This window comes from Xenia sp. Carnegie-2017, unplaced genomic scaffold (genome assembly GCF_021976095.1).
Source record: "Xenia sp. Carnegie-2017 unplaced genomic scaffold, XeniaSp_v1 HiC_scaffold_22, whole genome shotgun sequence".
Classification (NCBI taxonomy): domain Eukaryota; kingdom Metazoa; phylum Cnidaria; class Anthozoa; order Malacalcyonacea; family Xeniidae; genus Xenia; species Xenia sp. Carnegie-2017.
Genome location: NW_025813485.1, coordinates 17,140,207 through 17,163,633, shown reverse-complemented (window position 1 = coordinate 17,163,633; position 23,427 = coordinate 17,140,207). Strand labels below are relative to the sequence as shown.

The following is a 23,427-nucleotide window of genomic DNA, read 5'->3' as shown; positions in this document are numbered from 1 at the left end:
AATTTTTAAGTTGACTCATAAAATATATGTTATTTACCGGAAGGGATGTCTGCACGGAAAATATATTTTCACGAGTTCTTAAAAATCCAGTAATCCACATATAATCGATGCATGTTATCTTTACTTTGACTAGCGCCGCATATGCTGCATGACGCTGTCAGCTAGTTAGTATTACGACTATTAATATATGCTTGGTCTTGTAGTATACATGTCTTATTGATCAATGTAATTTTCTACACAATAAACAACTATCTCTTTATACCTATTTATAAATGTGTTTTAATAGAAATCTTACTCTAAAACCTGTGTTGCTGTAAATGCATTGTCTGTTTCTATATATTTTGCCTACAATTTTGTGTTATACATTTTCCCAAAAGTTTGTAATTCATCCTTTCACTCAAAATATTAAATTTACCAATAGTTTTATGTAGTCTATACACTAGCGTTTGTGTCGCTGTGGATACACATTTTACTGAAATTTTTGTGTACAATTTACACAACATTTTTGTAGTTAAAAACCCATTATCTTGTGTGGTGTGTTTTTTTATTCCATACAAATGCATTTCAGACTTTTCCTATATTCTATAACAACTAATATAGCTGTTTAACTTTCGATTTCTTCTTCGTTCAGTCAAAAGATGTGATTTTCAAAATGGACTGGGAACTACTGAATGTCCATGGCACAACGTAAAAGGTGACGATGACTTTGACTGGAAACTTCGTACATCAAACTCATCATTTTATCTCACACCACGCTATGATGCTACAGGCTTCAGTATTGGTAAGATGGCAACGTTTATAGTGAATAAGTGTTGTATGTACAACTGCTTGAATTAAAAAAAGAAAAATGATGAAGAGTATCTAGGATTTTGTCTTTAAATGACAACTCGGATTGTAAATGTCAAACAGTAAGTTACTTCTTATTAAAATCTAACGTCATAAATATATTGCTGGATCTAAAATAGATACTTACTTAAAATTAAAATCAGATGTAGTTTCATTCAGCTAAATGACACAAAAATAGATGATAATTTTATAGCTATTATAGTTTTTTAAAAAAAAATTGTTTATTGAATTTGTTAAACCACGATAATTTTATATTTCTCTATATATAAAGTCCGCATATATCTTACAATTCTTCATGTGTTGTAGGACGATATTTTTATTCTTTATATATATAGTCTACATGTATCTTACATTTCTTCATTTTTTGTAGGACGATATCTTCGTTTGGAATCAATTATTCCAGGCAAAGCTTGGTTGGTTGGAAACTATCGCAACGACTATCTCCTGTGTTTTTCATTTTCGTATTATACTCGCAGACATTATCATACATTGAATATCTACCAAGAATATTTTCACAATGGATACAATCTTTTACTGTGGTCATTAAGAGGTGATCAAGGAACTAAGTGGAAAAAAGGCCAAGTCACAGTTAATTTTACAATGGGTCTATCTAGGGTACGGAACTTAGACATACTTATTCAACTTTAAACTTTGTCAATTAGTCCAAGCACTTACTTTTTGTTCATAGTTAATCGTTGAAGCTGTTTTGGTGTATCTCTACAACTTTGCAGCTATCGACAATCTTGCTTTTGCTCCAGGAAGCTGTCACACAATACCAAAGGTGGCCATTCCTAGCAAAGCTTTTGGTAAGTATTTGTTTTCTTGGAATGTGAAGTGTTTTGCTTGATCAATCTTTTGCTTTAATGTTTTTGAAAATTTTCTAAACTTTTCATTTGATTCATAGTTAACTTACATAATGAGACAGGAAACATTGAATACAATAAATAAATCAACTGTAGAATTTTAATTGTCAGTCAACGTTTTATTTTAATTAATCGTCTTTATAGATTGTTCAATTGGTTCATTCTTTTAATTTAAAAGTAAGAAATGTGAAAAATGTCGCTCATCGCTTTTTGCATCTCCAACGGCGACACACCGGCCCCCAGGCCTAACATGCGTAGGAGGGGAAGAAACCCGCCATATTGGCGGCTTGTCGTCGCGAGGTCACCCCTGCGATAACGGTGGTTGCTCGTTTTTAGATCACCCCGGTGATAATGGCGTTTGCTCGTTTTCAGATCACCACCTTCCATGTTGCTTCTTGTAATTATGCTAGCATAATTACACTATAACAACAAAACTCCACACTTCAAATGTAATTATGCTAGCATATGTAATTTGCTTTTCTTCAATGCCTTTCTCTTTCGACATCGTGTACATATTTTGATCGAGGCACAGAAGGTTCACTTTGATTGACGTGCTGGCTTCAGAGTGGAGCGCAATAGGACTGTCCGCCACTGCCGTGAATTTATAATCGATTGTGAGATTGCCCCGCGCTTTTGCGTTATCTGTGACAGGGTCCAGATTGAGATTGATTGGGTTCATGAACCAGTTGTTGCAGTAGTCCTCGGCCGTGTTGGGCACTTCCGTGCCGTATGTCTTTCCGAAAAACTCTTTGACCAAGTTGTAGCCTCTCAGGTAGGAACCTTTATTGGGGTCGTAGAAGTAAGTGGCTCCTGTTTGGTTAGCTTCACCCTCGCTGCACTGCCCCGAGAACTTCAAGGGGTGATCAAAGAGGTTCTGCTCGTTCACGATGATGCGGAGCTGGCTTAAGTTGGCGTGGATTATAGCCAATTGGTTACTGGAGTCGGCGACGGCATATGGATTAAGTCCTGGTGCGTCTTCGAGCCTCGAGTCGGTGAAGAAGAGAATCATCTTCCTGGGAATTGGGGCATTGTGTAGGAGCGCGAGAGTGCCAACGTCATCGTTCAACGACTTCTGAACTACCCTGGGGCACCAGGTGTGGAAATACAGCTCCTTAGCGATCGAGACCTGGTCTCTGTAGTCTTTTTTCATGCGATAAGTGGGGTAGATAAAGTTGAGCTCCAGCAGTTTTATACGTATTCTGCTGATAGCGTCTGCGTTATCCGCACCGCCCCCTTTGTTAGAAATGATCATGTAGCGACTAAGATCGCCTTGTGGGAGATCGTCGCGAATCTTCACCTGTGTGCCCGGAGGCAGCCAACTATCCCCACTGGAGAAGAGGGGGAGGAATGGACGAAACTTATACGGAAAGTTCCCGCTGAGGACACGGACAATATTTTCTTGCACCGTACTCGAGAAGAGAGCTTTCGTTGAAGAGAGCTGGACACCAGGCGCCCTTTTGAGGGTATTATCGGCATTAAAGTCATGGCCGGCTCCGCCTGCTGTGTTTGTTGCAAAGGCATAGCCAACGCGACGGTCTACTCCATTGGAGTAGGTCTGCAAGGGAAGAGCTTTCAAAGCCTTCTTGGGATCCAGCTTCTGTAAGCCGAATAAGTCACTATCTGCGTATTGCAACTTCCCGATCGAGCTCTCCATAAGACTCAGGATGTGCTGAACCGGCTGCATATTAGCCCCGACGCCACTCTGCGTGACCTCTTGCTGGTTGAGCTCCACACGGATGTTTTTTACCAAACTAAAGGCTGGGCTCGTGGGAGTGATCCAATTGGGATAATTGCCCATGTTTGGGTGGTTGCGATTGTCTTTTACCTCGTACCGCATCTTGACGAAGAAATCCGATTCCGAAAGCGCCATAAAGTTGTTTGCCGAGCTGATGTCTATCCCAGTCTAGAGACTTGGATTGTCCAGATAGGGAATGACCCTAGCTCTCCCCTCAAGCAGGGACACCTTATTTTCGGTCCTCTCCTCGATGGCATCCAGGACTACCTTCACAGGTGACAGCAGACCGCGGAAGGGCTCGTGGATTTGGGATGTGTCAAGAGTCGTCGCCATGGTTCACCTTCGGTAAATGCGTCAGTGGCTTGTACCTCCAATTGGATGGAAGGAGGTTGTTTGGTCATGTTTAAACATGGAAGCAGCAACAAGCGTAGTCCTATCCACGGTGAATAACTCGCCGGCGGTCAGCCGCGGCCTTCTCGAGCCAACTTTATGATGCGGGTTAAGGACCTGAACACTGCGGGAAAGGCGATTTTCGTCGAAAGTGCCCAGTTTGAGCTCCATTATCTGAATGTCGGGCATGAAAGCAACAAGCTGTACGTTGTTATTGGTGACAGCGAGACCGTGCTCAGCATCCTAACGGGGACATACACAGAGGTCGGGCACCTCATCGAAGTTATAAAGCAGGCTCTGGCCAACGCCGGTCATGACGGTATAGTCTTCAGCTACGTGCGAGCTCAGAGCCGAGTTCAGGTCAGGGTGCCGGCTGGTAAAACCTTGAAGATGAAAAAAGATAACCCATCCCTCATCCTCGGTTTAGGCGAGATTGCGGCAGGTAAATCGTGGGATGCCGCAGGTGGCTCCTTCGGAATCGTGAAAACCCTTCCTTATGCAGTAGACATGAGCGCGGGTCGGCGGGAAGTCCTCTGATCTACCCCGCTGTGGAGTATGAGGACAACTCTGACAGCCGAGTCCTCAAGACCTTTCTCGTGCAGAAACTCGACGGCATTAACAATTATGTGTTTGCTAAACCCGACTTGCGGCGTCTACGCCCCTACCAACAAGTTAATGAGGTGTCCTTTTGGTTGAAATTCAACACTAAAGAGTACATTTTCAAAGGGTATCCGATCTTTCTGGATCTGAGAACCGTTTATATGGATTAATTCTAATCAGAGATTTAATGTGCCAAAAGATGATATGAACAACGTATCAAGCTAATGATGGGTCTTCCGGAGGAGCTTTGGGTTGCCTGCCATGGTGTTGCTGCAGCAGCTCGCCACGATCTCAGGGGTCAAGGTCTGCGAATAAGAGGTTTTCCACATCTGGAGTTCGGCGATATTGCCGATGTCTCGCTGTAGGGATGGAGAGAGCAATGTCTCGGGAAGTGTTTGTCGACATGGGAAAAAGAACCTACCGTGCGCGGTGCGGACAAAAGGCGGCATTGCTCATTGCGGTGGCTGCCCACTTACTGTAGAAGCGCTCCAACACCTCGAGAATGTTTACAGGCGCATCATCGAGAACTGATTAATGCTGGCAAGCAGCACCCTTGTGACTTTTAGACTCCCGCTGTGCTTCTTGTTACTATGCTAGCATATAATTATGATAGCATATAATTATGCTGGCATAATTATGGTATAAGGAATAGAAGATGGATTACCCGCTCTTGAGCGTTGACATCGAACGCCTCCTGAAGGCTGAGCGAGCCCGAGGACGGTTCGTTGGGGTCTGTAGCTACGACAGCCTACCACATCTCCACGATGGGCAATTTTGCATCAGCAACACGGACAACATCTACCCTCTCCATGATCCGGTCGAAGGGGGGCACCACTGGCTAACTGTTTGTTGTACTGGAACGCATGTGCTTGTCTTCGATAGCTTTGGACGTGCGCTCGCTGAAAATATCTGCTCAGCTGCGCAGATATTTTCAGGAGGCCTTTCCCGAGCGGGTCATGGTTACGAATACGTTTGCAGTGCAAAGTCGAGCAACGGCTGTCTGCGGGCGCCATGCTGTCCCGGCTGTTTATAGAAGAGGGTTCTGTAGAGGGACTTTTAAAAAGATTAAAGGGGATGTTCGGCGAAGACACTCTAGCTAATGATCAGAAGGTGCTCGATCTAGTGCCTCTGACAACTGGTGGTGGTCCTGACGATTTTGAAGCTACGAAGTCACCTACGACACGTAGTGCCAAAGCCGTCGTCCCGACAAGGCATGGTCGCGTTTCTACGGACGGAAACGTTGAGGAACGTCTCGCAGAGGTCTACTACAGTCCTGCAGGGTACTGGCGCGGCCGTGCTGCTATCCCAAAGCTGGCTAAAGAGGCTGGCGTCAGCGATGATGTGGCTCATGAATGGCTAACAAAACAGGCCATCTGGCAGATCTACCTGCCCGCACCAGCGTAAAGTGCTATCCCCCGACCTAAGTTTGACATCAGCACCCCGAATGAGGTCCACCAGGCCGATCTTTTGTATCTGCCTCACGATCGAGTCGAAAGACGCACATTCAAATACGTATTGACGGTCGTCGACGTAGCAAGTCGGTATAAGGAGGCCCAGGCAATCACAGACAAGACAGCGACCCAGGTTGGGAAGGCGTTAGAGTCTATTTATGCCCGTGGGCCTCTTCGACGAACTCGAAAATTCTAAGCATATGCACCTTCTCCAAGGCAAACATTACATTTTGTCATAACTCCACAAATAAAAGTAAAGTAAATTTAACATCACTTCTTTGACACAGACTTTGTTTTCTTTATAGAGATAGAGTTAAATGTACTATTTTGTGTTCTTTTTAAAGTTTATGTTAGATATACTTGCTTTATGGTAAAAATATCTTGATTTGACATGTTTTTGTCAAACGTTTTTATAAAAATAATGGTATTTTCTTTGAATTATTCTTCTATTTAAACAAATTTGGTGTGTCTAAATTATTTTTTGATTCAAATTTCAGCAATTGTTATCTTTTCCTTTTGCAGTAAAAAAATATAAATTTACGATTTATCCAGAAGATGTGACCAGTAGAGTTACTGAAGGCTCAAACTTTGAATTTCGTTGTGAGTATGAAAAAGGATCAACAAAAATTAAATGGTTCAGACGACGAAGACTAAATGGTACAGAATTTGAGGATACTGTTCCTGAAAATCTTATTACTGTTAGAACAACTCCTCAAAAAAGTGTTGAAGTGTATCGCATTCCAAGAGTGTCTATAAACGATGCAGGTGTTTACAGATGTGGAGTTGATGGAAAAAATAACAGGATAATTTCATCCAAAATACGCATTTTAGAAGTCATAGGTAGGCTCAATTTTGTATCAAGCAAAATCATGCAAATTCTACAATGCCAAAAAAATTGAGTCTTTAATGTTCATTGGATGATTAGAATTACGTTGGAATTTTGTATTTATTTACATACTAGTAAGATATGATTGCATTAATCATGAAGTTATAACATTAAATAGAATTGCAGTTTTTCCTTTTGATAAAAATCAGCTCTACTTTGTATTGAGCACTATAGTTATTTGCGCTTCGATTAGTTTATCTGACAGCAAAATTATCGCCCATCATGACTATGTTTAGGACGAGAATTATCTTGCCAAGAGGCACTTGACAAAATGACAAAGCTAAAAAGCAATTGGAACACATAATTGTGTTAAATTATGGCATATGTTGTTAAAGCTAATAATAAAGTTTTGCAAAAAAAGGTCAAAGCGTACGGAAACGCTAGGCATCCAAATCTCGGATAATTTTACGTTTCTCCTTTTTTGTAACTTTACTTCAGTGTTGCCATACTTTATTCCTTCAGTGTTGCCATATGAAATTTTAAAATATTCAGGTTCGCTTACGTCAAAAATTCACAAAAATGGCAAAAAGTTCATATTACATTTACATTTAATTTTTAATATCGGAAGTTAACGGGAAACCTTGGAATAACTCGGGATCTCACAATACTACGAACTTTGTCCACGATCTGGCAAAACTGTATTCTTTCATCAATTATTCAAGTTGCATTAGTACTCAAATTTATGCATAGTGAAAAATTCAAAATATTCTGCAATGTGAAAGCTAAACGTTTGCTTGCGCAACAGCCGAATTTTATAAAAGTTTGTAAGTTAGAACAACATCTCATTTTTTGAATAGCAATGACTATTTATCTGTGCCATTTTCGTGCGCAAGCAATTTCTAAATTGCTTCTCGTAAACAAAATTTTCACACCAAATATGATTATTATATTTTTGATATTTTTACTGTCAGATGAACCAGATGAAGTCCAACTACCTATTTCCATCAAACGTTTTTTCAAGTCAACGTGCGTTAATATCTACTTATTTAAAAGATTTTAAAGTTTATGTTAAATTGTTGTCTTGCGTATTATTTTCATGTAGAATGTTGATGCTTGGATCCTTAAATAACTAAAATTTGTTTGTTTTATTTAGAAAGAAGAGCTGCCAAATTTAAATCTGTGAAGAATTTTTTTCATTTTAATGAAACTAAGAAAGCTGAGATAACGCTTTTGGTTGAGGAATTTCCATTTCCAAATATCACTTGTTATAAGGATGGCAAAGAAATTATATGTTGTATTGGAAAGAAAATGAAAGTTTCTCGAAATTTTAACTTTTCGACCTGCGAACAGGATCAGTATGGATTAAACGGTGTCCCTCAGTTGGTTATTGAATCAATCTCTTTTGTGAAAGATGATGGAAACTACACATGTGCTGCCACTACTAACAATCCACCTGGGAGGGACGTTGTTTCATTTTACGTCAATGTTGGAGGTATACCTAGATTTTTTTCATTTATGTACTCAACAATGGCCCAAACATTTTTGTTGCTTGGTTGCTTGGCAACGGCTAAGGCTTTTTTTCGTAAAATTACATGATTTGGAGCTCCCAAAATGTACGAACTTTAACTTTCTTAAATTTGAAACAAATGATGTTAACAAGTTAAGCAACTTTCTTGACTCCAAAATATTTTATTTAATTTCGGGAATAAAGCATTTTTATTGCAAAGTTGCTAGTAGATTTGCTTTTTAAATTTCTCACTTTGATCGTAAGGGAGTTTGATGTTGAAATTGTACTTTACATTTGTTCGTACAACTCGCCATTGTTAATGACACTGTGTCATCCAGACTGAAATTATTCATTTGATATTCTGATGGTTTTACAGTGCCACCACCCATCAGCACAGGAAATAGTAAATATTTCACAGCACGACACAACACTGAAGGCAAGATTAAATGCATGATAAGATGGTCTAATCCAAGACCCAATATAACTTGGTATCAACAAATCGTTATCAACAGTAGTGAACCTGTTTCGAATAACTGGACCCTTTCACTGTATAAGTCGTCGTTTAAAAAAGGAAAAAACAAAGGACAATATAAAAGTATTTTGAAGATACCGTGGTCTGAGGATGAAGGCTCAATGTTGTTCAGATGTGTTGCTCAAAACATTCATGGAAATGACAGTAGAATGTTTATGTTTATCCGATATGGTAAGATTTTTTTTTTATTTGTATGGTAAATATTGTTTATTAATATTAAATTGATTGTGAAATGTTTCGTTTTTTTTTGCTGTAGGAGATAACTTTGATCTTTTTAAAGTTTTTCCTTCTGGGGAAGTAATTTTAAATGAAAACGAGGACTTTATGGCAATTTGCAGAGTAGATGTTTTGATTCGTGATAATATTGCGTTTTACAAAGAAAATCCTCGTCGTGAAGTGATAAATAATGAAAGAACAAACATCACCATAAGTGGAAATCCTCAATATCGTAATGTTACAATGAAAATAAGAAATATCAACATCAATGATTCTGGAACTTACAGATGTAGTGAAAAAAATGCTCTCAGTAATGAATATGTTGCTGTAACGTTGAATGTACGAGGTTAGTTGCTTTGAAATTTTTTATCATCAAAAGCATAAAGAAAAGTTTGTAAAAAATTTCCCACATTCTTGCTGTGTAACACAAGGAACAAACTTTTTATCTTTTCACAAACTATCTAAACTATTTTTTCAAACATTGAGTTGAAATTGAAGTTTTAAAACTTGCATTTTATTTGTAAACTATTTAGCTAATTATATGAAATTTTGTAAAGTCTTTTTTTCTGGTTATTTTATTGTATAGAATTTCATCCTCCTATCATTTATGGCATGAAAGATTCCACAATGGATCTGTTTAAAGATGACAACATCGAGTTGATTTGTAATGTGTCAGGTAATCCTCAGCCCAAGGTTATATGGTCAAGAAACGGTGAAGAAATTAATGGTGAAACAATAACAAATTGCAACAGTCAAGTTCCTAACTATTACTTCAAGAATGATGGAACAACTCTTATTATTTGTGGCGTTGATATTTCACAATCGGGAAATTACACATGCTTTGCAGAAAATCAGTTAGGAAACGTCACAGCAACTGTTTATCTTAATGTTACTGGTAATTAGACTTTGCAAAATAGATTTATTGAAGATAAAATTTTATAGTTGGATTAAGGTTCACGTGAAAATGTTGTAAGAATTGTTCTGGAATTTCTGTTTTGTTAAACTATATATCATTCAACTTTTAACTTTTATCGGTGGCAAACATTATTATTTATTACAGCTTTATAAATTTGTATGTGCTCACTTACTAGAAAAACAATAACTTTCTAAAGAAATAAATAATGATAGTGATCTAAAATGTAGCCACATTACATGGACTACAACTTTCTGCCAAAAAAGAACTTTTTCGTTGTGCAGCAAGTGGTAATCTTATAACTTGGGTACAATGGATTTTATTGACAGTTTAGAAAAAGAAGGGTTAGTTATTATTCTTATAAGGCATGGAGCCCTTTTTCGTTCTAAAGACTGTAAAGAAATATGAATTTGTTGTTGTCACTTGAACATCGACCTCAAGGTTAGCACACGTTTTCATTTCGCTTATAAAAAGTATTGAAAATCATCGTTTTTTAAGAGCTTTATATATTGTCGCGAAAAAAAATTGGACGAAATAAATTTTATAGTTTCGGTAATTTCAACCCAGATATGCCGAAAAGGCGAAAGTTATAACAGAAATTAATCTTTGTATAAATGAAATTCCCAGCGTGATCAACTTTCAAATAAGAGAAAAAAATTTAATACTAGTATGTCCATTTGAACGACAAAACAAATTTTGAAATCGTTTCAAAACACTAAAGCAATCAATACTCGCCTGTATACGTACTTGCATTACATTTTATAATTTCTTTTGATACTGTCGTGGTAATTGAAAAATGTTACCTCCAGCTTGTTTAAAGTTGATTATAAATTTGGAGATCAGTTGCAATTCACAACTTTTCATTCACGATTGTCTTTGCATGTGACCAGTGAGTGACCATGAATTTATGAATGGCTAATTGACTAGTTTTTATGGTCCTAACTTCTATTTCCTTCTCCTATTCTCAGAAATTCTCATTTACGAACGATAAACATTTATTTTAAATGATTTTTCATGGAGAAGTTCAGTATGAGCAGAGGCGTAGGAGGCAAGTAAAAGTTGGGGAGACGCTTTTCTTGCAAAAGTGGGCACTTGAGTTGTAAAAAAGAGCACTTTTTTATGTTAAATTTTAAAGTTGGGGGTAGAACGCTCCACCTGTGCCCCTCCCTTTCTTATGCGACTGAATATAAGTAAGGATCGAGCTTATATGCTTCTGCAAAATAACGAGATGTTTGCGGAATGTAATGACCTCGAAAAAAAATTATTAAATTAGACAAGAAAACTTTATGCTTTATGCTATGACCTGGATATAATAATTGACAAAGTTTATGATTCTATCGTCTTTTTCTTGTCTTTACTACATAAATTAAAACTAACAATGTAATGTCCAGATACGTGGATGTTTTTGTATTTTAATTTAAGTGTAAGGTGTGAATGGTTAGAAAGAACTATTTTACAGATTCAAGATTTATAAAATCAGTCAAAACTCATGTCTCGCTTTTTTTAACTTTGATTAAAGTTCACAGCACACTTCCCCCAACTTTTCTAAATAGATCGTGAAGGTCATTGCCATTAGCAACCTATTCCTTGAAGGGATGATGCGACGTAAGTGTCAGAGAGTGAACTCATGAAGATTGTCAGGAATCAAAATTTCTCTTTGTATATGAATATAACCATTCGAAAAATCCTGGATAGATGTTTAGAGAGTAATAAAAGCAATATGCTACCCAAAAATATTTGTTCTTTGCCGTGTTGCGACATACTTGCATCTTACAAAAGTTGTTGACAAAGCGAAAAATTCAAGTGCAAATTTATACGAACCTTGTATTGACCGGATGCAAACCACTGAATGCAAACCATTCAGACCGGATGTAACATATGTAGTATTTTTATATTTCTCAAGCGAAGTATAAAAAAGGCTTTAAGCTGACTAGTTAATTTTCTTCATGCTGTCCCTTATTAAAAGACACGGCGGACGACTTATAAAAAAAATCAATAACAACATCAATTTTTTGATATTTTCCCCACTATATAATAGATGATACTGTATGCATAAACGAGCATGATCTACAGCAAAAAAAATTCACGATGAAGATGAGATTCATCATCAAAAATCTTTACTTCCCAAATTTCTTATATCGATTTCCAAGAACAATTTCCTAATCCACTTTTTTGTGTGCTGTAAAACCAATAAATTCTAAAAAAGAGGCTACGCTCGTAAGAGAGATACAAGGAGATGTGTATGGATTGACGTATATAATTTCTGCGTTTGCGGTTTGTATTTAAAGTTTTCATCCATCAACAAGTGTGGACCGTAAGTTCTTACGGTAGCAATTACCATAGATCAGTATTTCAATGTTATGATGCCACTGAGATAAATAATTAAAATTTTCATTTAGTATATTATATTTCTTGATTATATCACTATCTTTGGAAGATATTAAAACGATTATGTTGTCAGGATTAAAATATCTTCAAAATTTTATGAGCTTTGTTCAGATGAACAAGAACTCAAGAAGATCAGGCTAGGGAAGGGCCAAAACTTGAACGTTAATTTGGGAGGTGAATATTTATATGTATTGGGGGGTGAATATTTTTGAAATTCGGGCTGTGCTGAATATATGAATATTCACCCCCAATTAACGTTCTAGTTTCGGCTCTGGGCTAGGGTACTGCATTGAGAAACAGCTGTAAATATTAATATCCCGTCTGCTTTGGAAGTGCCTAGTGCATCACAACATGCATAATATGTGTATTTATGGAATGCCAGAGCTGTCTTATGCCATGATATTTTGTTACGTCTTGTTAATTCATCATTATATGCAGTCCACCTGTCATCATATGCAGCTCATTCCTCCTTATATGCAGTGATATTTTTGTTATATGCGTTCCATTTGTCATTATATGTAATGCACTTTTCATTATACCTTAACTTATTTTCTGGTTATTTCGTTATGTGGTTATTTCGTTATGTAGTAATTTCGTTATGTGGTAATTTGTTATGTGGTAATTTCGTTATGTGGTAATTTCGTTATGTGGTTATTTCGTTATGTGGTAATTTCGTTATGTGGTTATTTCGTTATGTGGTAATTTCGTTATGTGGTAATTTCGTTATGTGGTAATTTCGTTATGTGGTAATTGTTATGTGGTAATTTCGTTATGTGGTAATTTCGTTATGTGGTAATTTCGTTATGTGGTAATTTCGTTATGTGGTTATTTCGTTATGTGGTAACTTCGTTATGTGGTTATTTCGTTATGTGGTAATTTCGTTATGTGGTAATTTCGTTATGTGGTAATTTCGTTATGTGGTAATTTCGGTATGTGGTAATTTCGTTATGTGGTAATTTCGTTATGTGGTTATTTCGTTATGTGGTTATTTCGTTATGTGGTAATTTCGTTATGTGGTAATTTCGTTATGTGGTTATCTCATCATGTGGTCACTTTTTTTCTTCGTTATGTGATATTTAACATGAAGTACCATAATTAAATGAAGATATGGTCTTAGCACTTTGCTGGACAATTTAAGCAATCATCTCAGGAACCTGAAAAAATCAGGTGACTCAACGGGATTCGAACCCATGGCCTCATAAAACATTCATACGAAGTACCTTCGATTAACTGAAACACAGGCTCAAATTGAACATTTGTAATTTGTATTAAACGATTTGTTCAACACGTTGAATAGTCAAATAGTCAATAGGCAATAGTATTTGCGTTAATAGCCCTGCTCTTAACCAATTAGAGTTGAGAATTTTTTTCATGTATATTATAAATAATGAAATACATGATATAATCCTTTGTATAATACGCAATACGGAATAGGAATAAAAATAGCGCCAATCGGTGACATGCAAAGAGTTTTGGAAAAGCTTGGATTTAGCTCTCATACTCAACGTTTGATAGAAGAACGCGTTACTCCAGATATTGTTTGCAGACTTTCATTGCACGATTTTAGGCAACTCGTCTTATCTAATCCTAGTGAAATAATGTCTTTGAGAATCGAGTGCACGAAGTATGGAAATGCACAGCCATAAAAAAGAAGTCCAAATGAGACTACCCATGCCATATTTGAAATACCGAGAGAGCTATTGGAGAGTTTTTTAGAAGAAGATTTCTTGATAAGAGAAATTGCAACAATGTTATCTGTGTCTGAAAGCACAATATATCGTCGAAAGAGAGTTTACGGTCTTAGCAACAGCAAACAGCACGAAGACGAATACGCTCTCTTATTGTAGTTATGCCAAGTCGGATTAACTCTGCATCGGTCATTGCTAAAACTACGTCGGGCTCAATCCTTTCTCCATTAAATCTCTCAAACAAACTCAAGAGACCTGCCTTTTCTAATATTTTATCCATTATATCTGGCAAAAATGACGCACGACGCAAATACTATTGCTTATTGACTATTTGACTATTCAACGTGTTGAACAAATCGTTTGTTACAAATTACAAATGGTTTAATTTGAGCCTGTGTTTCAGTTAATCGAAGGAACTTCATGTTAGATATCACATAACGAAGAAATAAATATGACCAAATAATGAAATAACCACATAAAGAAATTACCACATAACGAAATTACCGCATAACGAAATTACCACATAACGAAATTACCACATAACGAAATAACCACAAAACGAAATAACCACATAACGAAATTACCACATAACGAAATTACCACATAACGAAATAACCACATAACGAAATTACCACACAACGAAATAACCACAAAACGAAATAACCACATAACGAAATTACCACATAACGAAATAACCACATAATAAGTTAAGGTATAATGAAAAGTGCATTACATATAATGACAAATGGACCGCATATAACAAAAATATCACTGCATATAATGAGGAATGGACCGCATATAATGACAGATGGACTGCATATAACGAATGTATCACTGCATATAATGACGAATGGACCGAAAATAATGATGAATTAACAAGACGTAACAAAATATCATGGCATAAGACAGCTCTGGCATTCCATATGTATTGACCACATCCGGATCGGATGCAACTGCACAGTATCCACCTATTTGTTTATGCAAAACACGCATGATCAATTTTGACATTTGATTCAGCAACTATTATTATATTATGCTATCATTACTTAACAATTTCACTTGCAACTTTGTGTTGTATGTTTGGTATTTTTGAGACAGGTTATGAACTCGATTTTGGCCTTTTTAACTTTCATTGACCTTTGAAAAACAAATTGGCTATTTAAATTTAGTCTCTTGTCACTTCTAATGTTTGGCAATTTTCCAATGCTTTGCATGTGTACTTGAAAAACCTTTTGTTTCAAAAGTCACGGTCGAAAGCGGTTTACTTGAGAAAATTCACTAACACTAGAAGACTGACTGCGTTATGTTGTAAAGGTTATTTTTCATTATATCATATTGAATTTGGGGTGTTTGTCAATCATGGTGTTTGTTTGCTCGAAACCAAGAAGTTATGGAGTAGTTTTCTTCCTCATGTCCATATTCGTCAGAGTGTTCTCGCAATTTCCATCAAACTGTAAGTTTTCTTCATTCATACACATTTTAGATTTTACACATTTATATAATACATTGAAAGTCGAATTTGCGTAAGGTGCTGAAAGTTTCCTTGCTATAAATAACACTTTTAAGAATAACTAGTGATGAGGGAATGATTTTTGCTCTTGATTTCAATGAACTGTATACATGCATGTAATTGGAAGGCTACCCAGCCTACGCGTATCAATCTTACACATGGGCTTAGCTTTAAATTTTCAGTGCAATAGCAGTAATGATGTAGATGTGAAAGCTTAATTGAAAATATTCTGAAATGCCTTACATATGAACCGCGAATATTGACTTATCTAATTAATGTTTACCAATTTTCTTTCATTTCTTTGTTAGACAAAATGAAATATTTTAACTTCAGCTAGTGATTTCATTCGTATTGTTAAGGTATTTGCATACTGGTAAATGAATTGGGCTTATGCATAAAATAACATTCCAATTTACCTTCTGCATAATAAACAACAATGATGGCTAAATGTTGAAAAGGTCTATAAATATGATCGATTATTTAATATTTTTTTCATATAATTCTTCCTGGTTATGTGACTAGTGTAATTTTTTTTAAAAAACAATTCAAAGAATACAAAAAAACCTTTTTTGTAAAAAACTAGCGCACCAATAATCAGTGATAACTGTATGCCAAGGCACTTGGCAAATCATTACAAATTAATGGCTTGTAGCTACTTAGCAATTCGCATCTGCAGAGTTTTGCCAAGGGAATTGCTCGGGCAAACAGCAATTTATATTACGACGAATATAAATAAAACAGAGTGGAACACGTCGTTTTTGTGCGTAGTCACACATATGTTGTTATGAGTATAGTAATTATTTGGTGGTTTCCGCTCTGTGTATGTTGAACACTGCAGATATTTATGAAATAAACGTGCAGAATAATGATTAATGCCATGCAAAATGGTGAGGATGACAGTGTTGTTTTTCAATTGTTGAATAAACAATTTTTGTGTTGAAATTATTTCATCACGACAAAGGAGATGTTTATGTATTTGTATTTAATAAATACATACATCGTTGTGTTTGCATGTATATTCTGCTCTGGATTTTACTGACAATAGTCAAGACGTTTTTATAAAGTTTTTCATTTGCGTCGATTGTGCATGTTTTATGTAGGTTAAATATCATTTGAACAGTGGCCCAAGCCAGGTTACACACCTATTTTTGAGAAGCAAGGCCAGTCTGGAATGGGCCAAACAGAGCCTTCAGCCTTGACTGGTTTTGTGGTAACACTGCAATCACATCCATCAAAAGTACCTCTGTTACTAGACAGTGAACTGTATTTTATTATATACTGTACAAAATCAGAGGTTTGATTGGACGTTTAAAATAAAATTGTTCCTGTTTTTGTGGATATGCTAATATCTTGCTAAGAATGACCTTTGAAAATTACCAGTTAAGGCACAGCTATGTTGAAAAAGCTCCAATGTATGAAGATGCTGAGAACCCTGTAAATTATATAGTTGAACTTGACTATCCTTCTCACCATTATCACGTCACTCACGTAATGAACTGTGATGAGTTCACTTTTACAGTTTTACTGCGCTCACTTGAATACATAAGTATTCAGGCTAGGTGAAAGAAAAACAAAATTATCTGACAGTCCGAACAAGCAACCAAAAGTCTGAACCGAAGCAATCGGATCGAAGAAAAAGAAATCATGTGAACGGGCGTTAAACTTATATTACATTGGGCTGTCACACTCATCTTGAAAATTTTCTTTCAACCTGGCAAGGCTCCAACATAAATAACCTCTAACATAAATAATCTAAGATCTCAATCTGCTTTTAAGACTGCGTGTATAAAATATCGGAATTTGGAAAGGTTTCCACTTATTAAATGCTGCACATTTTCTTAATTTTTTTTCTGATTTGAGTTTTAATGGTTGTTATCTAATGATTTTATGTTTTTGAAGTTTTTTCTAAGGAAACTGGAACTCAACAAATCTTTAAGTGTGATGTAAGCTTGACTGGCGACAGCACTGTGAAATTTACTCGTAACGGAAGGGAAATAATTCCTAGCGACAGAATCAAAGTCAACGGAACATTACTCATCATGTCCGATTTAAAAGTGTTGGATAGTGGGCAATATTCATGTATTTTTGATGGTAAAAAACCAATTGTCTTGGGTTTTCTTAATGTCCGAAGAGGTATTTGTATTATTTGAAATGGCTATACCTTTTTTAGTAGTTCTGTCACATTTACTATAGTGTAGATATAATTGAATTGCTCGAAACTTCTAAACATATGCGCCTTCTCCAAGGCAAACATTACATTTTGTCTTAATTCCTCAAATAAAAGTAAAGTAAATTTAACATCACTTCTTTGGCACAGACTTCGTTTGCTTCATAAAGATAGAGTCAAATGTACTATTTTGTGTTCTTTTTAAAGTTTATGATAGATATATCTGCTTTATGGTAGAATATCTTGATTTGGCATGTTTTTGTCCAATGTTTGTGTAAAAATAATGGTATTTTCTTTAAATTATTCTACTATTTAAACAAATTTGGTGTGTCTAAATTATTTTTTGATTCCAAATTCAGCACTTGTTATCTTTTCTTTTTGCAGTAAAAAAGTATAAATTTACGATTTATCCAGAAGATGTGACCAGTAAAGTTACTGAAGGTTCAAACTTTGAATTTCGTTGTGAGTATGAAAAAGGATCAACAAAAATTAAATGGCTCAGACGACGAAGACTAAATGGTACAGAAGTTGAGGATTATGTTCCTGAAAATCTTATTACTGTTAGAACAACTCCTCAAAAAAGTGTTGAAGTGTATCACATTCCAAGAGTGTCTATAAACGATACAGGTGTTTACAGATGTGAAGTTGATGGAAAAAATAACAGGAAAATTTTATCCAAACTACGCATTCTAGAAGTCATAGGTAGGTTCAATTTTGTATCAAGAAAAATCATGCAAATTCTATAATGCCAAAAAATTGTGTCCTTAATGTTCATTGGATGATTAGAATTACGTTGGATTTATGTATATACTAGTAAGATAATGATTGCATTAATCACGAAGTTATAACATTAAATAGAATTGCAGTTTTTCCTTTTGATAGATATAAGCTCTACTTTGTATTGAGCACTATAGTTATTTGCGCTTCGATTGGTTAATCTGACAACAAAATTTTCACCCATCATGACTATGTTTAGGACGAGAATTATGTTGCCAAGAGGCACTTTTGAAATATTTTGCGCGCGAAAATGACAAAGCTAAAAAGCAATTGGAACACATAATTGTGTTAAATTATGGCATATGTTGTTAAAGCTAATAATAAAGTTTTGCAAAAATGTGTCAAAGCGTACGCAAATGCTTGGCATCCAATCATCAGAGATGGGCGATTACCGATTACTTGGTATCGATGCCGCCCGATACCGAGCCTAATCCGGAAGTAGTCGATACTGCGTTGTTTCGAAAAAGGACTTCGATTACTTTTAAAATTTCACTATTATGTAAGTTTGTCTTCTTTTTCATTATTGGTATTGACAAACATGTTGTTGTTTTTTCTGTTTTATTATTTTAATATTTTATTCACTTTTACTAATCAATACACTTTGAGATCTCGCCTTCAAAATAATAACATGTAACCAATTTTTTCAATTCGAATTTATACAGCTTCTGAAAACTTATCGTTACTCCTAATAATGTTATGACAGTTTGTAATTTAAGACAAAAAAAATAAAAATTTCGTCGTATTGTTGAAGTATATAAGGCCACACTTTAGCAATTCCATTATCAGATCTTTATCAAGTGACTCAGACGTTTATTTTCGAAATTGGAGAAAGGAATCGCTTTAGTAATCGATACCTCGATACCTCGAAAAAGTAATCGGTATCGTATTGAATCGATACGAGCGGTATCGCCCATCACTACCAATCATCCAAATTACCTTATTCCTTCAGTGTTGCCATATGAAATTTTAAAATATTCACGTTCGCTTACGTCAAAAGTTTACAAAAATGAGAAAAAGTTCATATTACATTTGCATCTAATTTTTAATATCGGAAGTTGACGGGAAACCTTGGAATAACTTGGGATTTCACAATAGTACAAACTTTGTTCACGAACCGGTTCAACTGTATTTCTTCATCAATTATTCAAGTTTGCATTTGTACTCAAATTTATGCATAGTGAAAAATTGAAAATATTCTGCAATGTAAAAGCTAAACGTTTGCTTGCGCACCTGCCAAATTTTATAAAAGTTTGTAAGTTAGAACAACATCTCATTTTTTGAATAGCAATGACTATTTATCTGTGCCATTGTCGAGCGCAAGCAATTTCTAAATTGCTTCTCGTAAACAAAATTTTCACACCAAATATGATTATTATATTTTTGATATTTTTACTGTCAGAAGAACCAGATGAAGTCCAACTACCTATTTCCATCAAAAGTTTTTTCAAGTCAACGTGCGTTAATATCTACTTATTTTAAAGATTTTAAAGTTTATATTAAATTGTTGTCTTGCGTGTTATTGTAATGTAGAATGTGGATGCTTGGATCTTTAACAAACTAAAATGTGTTTGTTTTATTTAGAAAGAAGAGCTGCCAAATTTACGTCTGTGAAGAATTTTTTTCATTTTATTGAAGCTGATAAAGCTGAGATAACGCTTTATGTTGAGGAATTTCCATTTCCAAATATCACTTGTTATAAGGAGGGCAAAGAAATTATATTTTGTATTGGAAAGAAAATGAAAGATCTCCAAGTTTTAATTCATTGGCCTGCGAACAGGATCAATATGGATTAAACGGTGTCCCTCAGTTGATTATTCAATCAATCTCTTTTGTGAGAGATGATGGAAACTACACATGTGTTGCCACTACCAACAATCCCCCTGGGAAGGATGTTGTTTCATTTTACGTCAATGTTGAAGGTATACCTAGATTTTTTCATTTATGTACTCAACAATGGCCCAAGCATTTTTGTTACTTGGTTGCTTGGCAATGGCAAAGCATTTTTTTATAAAATTACATGATTTGTAATTCCCAAAGTGTACGAACTTTAACTTTCTTAAATTTGAAACAAATGCTGCGTGTTAAACAACTTTCTTAGCTCCAAAATATTTTATTTAATTTCGGGAATAAAGCATTTTTATTGCAAAGTTGCTAGTAGATTTGCTTTTTTAAATTTATTACTTTGATCGTAAGGGAGTTTGATGTTGAAATTGTACTTTACATTTGTTCATACAACTCGCCAGTGTTAATGACACTCTGTCATCCAGACTGAAATGATTCATTTGATATTCTGATGGTTTTGCAGTGCCACCATCCATCAGCAGAGGAAATAGTGAATATTTCACAGCACGACACAACACTGAAGGCGAGATTAAATGCATGATAAGATGGTCTAATCCAAGACCCAATATAACTTGGTATCAACAGATTGTTATCAACAGTAGTGAACCTGTCTCGAATAACTGGACCCTTTCACTGTATAAGTCTTCGTTTAAAAAAGGAAAAAACAAAGGACAATATGAAAGTGTTTTAAAGATACCAGCGACTGCTAAACAAGCTTCAATGTTGTTCAGATGTTTTGCTCAAAACATTCATGGAAATGACAGTAGAATGTTTAGGTTTATCCGATATGGTAAGATTTTCTTCTTCTTTACATGGTAAATATTGTTTATTATTATTACATTGATTGATGGTGAAATGTTTCGTTTTTTTTGCTGTAGGAGATAACTTTGATCCTTTTAAAGTTTTTCCTTCTGGGGAAGTAATTTTAAATGAAAACGAGGACTTTATGGCAATTTGCAGAGTAGATGTTTTGATTCGTGATAATATTGCGTTTTACAAAGAAAATCCTCGTCGTGAAGTGATAAATAATGAAAGAACAAACATCACCATAAGTAGAAATCCTCAATATCGTAATGTTACAATGAAAATAAGAAATATCAACATCAATGATTCTGGAACTTACAGATGTAGTGAAAAAAATGCTCTCAGTAATGAACGTGCTGTTGTAACGTTGAATGTACGAGGTTAGTTGCTTTGAAATTTTTTATCATCAAAAGCATAAAGAAAAGTTTGTAAAAAATTTCCAAACTCTTGTGTAACACAAGGAACAAACTTTTTATCTTTTCACAAACTATCTAAACTATTTTTTCAAACATTGAGTTGAAATTGAAGTTTTAAAACTTGCATTTTATTTGTAAAACTATTTAGGTAATTATATGAAATTTTGTAAAGTTTTTTTTTTCTGGTTATTTTATTGTATAGAATTTCATCCTCCAATAATTTATGGTATGAAAGATTCCACAATGGATCAGTTTAAAGATGACAACATCGAGTTGATTTGTAATGTGTCAGGTAATCCTCAGCCCAAGGTTATATGGTCAAGAAATGGTGAAGAAATTAATGGTGAAACAATAACAAATTGCAACAGTCAAGTTCCTAAATATTACTTTAAGAATGATGGCACAACTCTTATTATTTGTGGCGTTGATATTTCACAATCGGGAAATTACACATGCTTTGCAGAAAATCAGTTAGGAAACGTCACAGCAACTTTTTTTCTTAATGTTACTGGTAAGTAGACTTTGCAAAGATACATTTATTGAAGATAAAATTTTATAGTTTAATTAAGCTTTACATGGAAGTGTTCTAAGAATTGTTCTGCAATATTTGTTTTGCTAAACTATATATCATTCAACTTTCAACTTTCATTGGTGGTATACCCGACTATTTATTCCTGCTATGTAAATTTGTATGTGCTCACTTACTAGAAAAACAATAACTTTCTAAAGAAATAAATAATGATAGTGATCTGAAATGTAGCCACATTACATGGACTAAAACTTTCTGCCGAAGAAAAGAAAGCTTTCCGTTGTGTAGCAAGTGGTAATCTTATACCTTGGGTACAATGGATTTTTATTGACAGTTTATAAAAAAGAAAGGGGTAATTATTATTCTTGTAAGGCATGGAACCCTTTTCGTTCTAAAGACTGTAAAGAAATATGCATTTGTTGTTGTCACTTAAACATCGATCTCAAGGTTAGCACGCGTTTTCATTTCGCTTATAAAAAGTATTGAAAATCATCGTTTCTTAAGAGCTTTATAAATTGCCGCGAAAAAAAATTGGACGAAATGAAATTCATAGTTTCGGTAATATCAACCCAGATAAGCCGAAAAGGCGAAAGTTATAACAGAAATTAATCTTTATATAAATGAAATTCCCAACGTCATCAACTTTCAAATAAGAGAAACGAAATTTAAAACTAGTATGTCCAATGTTAAACCTTATTTTTCTAAATGATTTTGTCTTTGTTCTTAATTTTTCAGATCATCGCCAACCAGATTCATTGGCCAGAAGTGGTGGTGACTTATCAACAGGAAGCATTGTAGGATTAGTTATTGGTGCGATCGTTCTTCTGTTCATTGTTGGTGCTGTCATCTTCTTCTTAAACGGAAAACAAAAACGAAAGCAACACAAGAATCAATATATTCTACCTCCAGAAAATTATTCAGTGAGTTGTAGATAGTTTTTATTGTTAACTATATTTGAGAGTTTTTGATGCTTCAAGAAATGCTATTTGAATAGAGTTGAATTGAAGAAATGTGAGTAAGCATTACACAAAGAGGAATGACATTTGATACAACCAGGATTCTATTAAGGCCTTTTAAAAAACCATACTTTTAACAAGATTTTTGACATGATTTTTTTGTCTTTTTGTTTATAGAGCGACCAGAAACATTTGCCAATGAAAACAGTGGCTGATTGAATGAAACGATTATTGGGAAAGTTGTTGCACTGATTGCTTTTGCATATGTTCATTTGAACGACAAAACTAATTTTGAAATGGCTTCAAAACACTAAAGCAATCGATACTCGCCTGTATACGTACTTGCAATACATTTTATAATTTCTTTTGATACTGTCGTGGTAATTGAAAAATTTTACCTCCAGTTTATTTAAAGTTGATTATAAATTTTGAGATCGGTTGCAATTCACAACTTTTCATTCACGATTGTCT

At 35.1% G+C, this 23,427-nt stretch overlaps 2 protein-coding genes across 4 annotated transcripts; both read left to right on the top strand.

Annotated features, from left to right (window-relative positions):
- The first annotated feature begins 1,292 nt into the window (after positions 1-1,292).
- Positions 1,293-23,400, top strand: LOC124447352 (hemicentin-1-like). 3 transcript variants are annotated; one of them, XM_046998263.1, is made up of 11 exons: positions 1,293-1,461; positions 1,535-1,652; positions 6,408-6,725; positions 7,865-8,203; positions 8,595-8,921; positions 9,007-9,095; positions 20,945-21,041; positions 21,130-21,435; positions 21,674-21,982; positions 22,736-22,920; positions 23,134-23,400. In XM_046998263.1, the coding sequence occupies exons 1-11, from the start codon at positions 1,447-1,449 to the stop codon at positions 23,173-23,175; spliced, it is 2,145 nt and encodes a 714-aa protein (XP_046854219.1). In that variant the 5' UTR covers positions 1,293-1,446; the 3' UTR covers positions 23,176-23,400. The 3 variants fall into 3 exon arrangements, with proteins under 3 accessions (XP_046854219.1, XP_046854221.1, XP_046854220.1); XM_046998265.1 differs by lacking the exons at positions 9,007-9,095; positions 20,945-21,041 and having other exon boundaries at positions 1,295-1,461; XM_046998264.1 differs by lacking the exons at positions 8,595-8,921; positions 9,007-9,095 and having other exon boundaries at positions 1,296-1,461; positions 20,715-21,041.
- Positions 15,225-20,323, top strand: LOC124447359 (fibroblast growth factor receptor 1-like). Its single transcript, XM_046998272.1, has 4 exons — positions 15,225-15,408; positions 17,365-17,598; positions 18,017-18,334; positions 19,991-20,323. The coding sequence occupies exons 1-4, from the start codon at positions 15,315-15,317 to the stop codon at positions 20,200-20,202; spliced, it is 858 nt and encodes a 285-aa protein (XP_046854228.1). The 5' UTR covers positions 15,225-15,314; the 3' UTR covers positions 20,203-20,323.
- Positions 23,401-23,427: the final 27 nt, after the last annotated feature.